We start from the raw sequence: 2,246 nt of genomic DNA, 5'->3' as shown, positions 1-2,246 counted from the left end.
TCAATAATTTATGATGTTTCACGTATATTTCAATAAATTATGATGTTTCACGTATATTTCAATAAATTATGATGTTTCACGTATATTTCAATAATTTATGATGTTTCACGTATATTTCAATAATTTATGATGTTTCACGTATATTTCAATAATTTATGATGTTTCACGTATATTTCAATAATTTATGATGTTTCACGTATATTTCAATAAATTATGATGTTTCACGTATATTTCAATAAATTATGATGTAACAACAGTCAACAAACTGTTCAACATGGGAATAACTAGTTTTTTTATACTAATTGATAAGTGACGTTATTAACATCGAAACTTTGTAATGTACTACAAAACACATCACAGTTAATAATCTTTGGATATTCAAAACACTGTAACATAATCAATTGCACCAGGTATATTAACAAAACATTACAAAGGCATTCTTCCATACTATACATTGTAGTAAAAACTTAAAATCTTCACTGAGAAAAAGAAATGCCATGAATTCACAAATAACAACTGTATATCATTCAAACATTAACCATTATCCCATAACTATTTCTAACTAAACACCCAACCTTCTTGTAACTGTCCACTGCTTGTTCAGAGATTAAAAGGATTTCAATATATTAAAATTGAGCAGTAACTTGTTCAGAATCTTGTCAACTGGCCATTTTATGCTAACCAGTCTCAATACTAGGGGCACAGACAGGCAATAACCATTGGCAGTGCCACAGAAAATTTAAAATAATACTTTTACATATATTTAATACATAAATGCCAATTAAATTTCTCATCAAATTAAAAATACATATTTATTCTAATCTAAAGCACTAAATATTAAGACTTATTCTTTAAATGTGATAACTTTTCTAAGTAAGTATCATGGTTATAAGTAGTAGCGAGTAATCCCCCTTCGTTTTTTGGCTGGTCCCCAGACCTGTAGTCTATATGCTTGCCGTCTAATGTGGTCATCTTACCATCCAGGGAGCTAAGTATAGCATTTCCAGCACAGATGTCCCACTTCTTGATCAATGTAGTGTGTACATACGCGTCTTGATTTCCCTTGATTACTTCTAATGTCTTATACCCTGAAAAACAAAGCATTTTAGTTAACCAGTTATATTTCAGATAGATTGGGGTCTGTTCGTAAGTTAAAACACTGAATATAGACATATTCCTAAATGACTCTTAAACTCGTAAAAATTCTCGATATCATCTTGAAAATTCCAGAAAAATTATGATAATATGAAGATTTCTCCAAACAGCAAAAGTTAAGAAAAACAGTATCAAACTACAGTATTGTTTTTAATTGAATCTATTTAACTTGTTGGAGTTTTTTATTTAGTTGAGAAAATGTTTGGATAAGTCTCAAAAGTCATCATTTCAAGATAAATGTTAGAACTAAAGCTATGTGTAGAATAATCTGCAAATTTGTTTGTCGACACTGAGATGAGTACAATAGCTCTACCTATAATTCGGACAATCACACTAAAAAAACTGATTTGTTATCTATGGAATATCAACCAATTGTATCCTTTGCCAGAACTACCAGGTAAAATGAAATTTCACTGAATGTTGAAATTCTGTATCATTTTTACACAATCTATTAATTATCTAATGAATTTACCACATTCACCAACTTAAATAAACAACAAACATACCTGCTCCCCCTGCTAATGTAACATCAACTTTCCCAAGTGATGATTTAACTGTATCAGTCACTGAACCTTGATGAGATCTTGACACAATCACTCTATGGGGATCAGACTCGGATCTCTTTGTTTTCTCTTTCTTCAAGTTATCGGAATGACCGTATCCCACCCAAGCCCAGGCTGTAAAATTAAGATCATTCAAAATTCACATTTATAAGTATTAATAATTTTAAAAATATTTGATCTTAACCTAAGATTAATCCTTCTTGTGATTCAGTTGTTCACTTTTTTTTTAATGGTTTTTTTTTTTTTCAAATCTATACAAACATGTAGTACATTATTCCAAATTAAGTGGTTTCATTGTGACTCTGCTGTTACAACTTAAATATATTTTTTTTTGAACATGAATATTTCAAAATATTGTTCCAAAAGTTTTTAAGCCTAATGTGTTAAATGTTACTTTCAAATGAAAAACAAATTAGAATCATTTGAATCCTGAACATGGAGCCAGATTGCTTGCATCTTTTGACTGTTGTTAAGCACTTAAATATTTGCATGTACTGATATATTAAGACACTCCATTGCTACTCCCCA

At 29.7% G+C, this 2,246-nt stretch overlaps 1 protein-coding gene across 1 annotated transcript; it reads right to left on the bottom strand.

Annotated features, from left to right (window-relative positions):
* Positions 1-233: 233 nt before the first annotated feature.
* On the bottom strand, positions 234-1,832 carry LOC132740157 (putative inositol monophosphatase 3; the record flags this gene model as incomplete). The annotated part of the gene is made up of 2 exons (XM_060728006.1): positions 234-1,088; positions 1,662-1,832. Coding segments are annotated over 2 exons (422 nt in total), but the record flags the coding sequence as incomplete, so codon positions are not given.
* Between the last annotated feature and the right edge of the window lie 414 nt (positions 1,833-2,246).

This window comes from Ruditapes philippinarum, unplaced genomic scaffold, assembly GCF_026571515.1.
Source record: "Ruditapes philippinarum isolate M1 unplaced genomic scaffold, ASM2657151v2 ctg972_1_1_1_1, whole genome shotgun sequence".
Taxonomy (NCBI): domain Eukaryota; kingdom Metazoa; phylum Mollusca; class Bivalvia; order Venerida; family Veneridae; genus Ruditapes; species Ruditapes philippinarum.
This window is presented reverse-complemented; position numbering and strand designations above follow the sequence as displayed.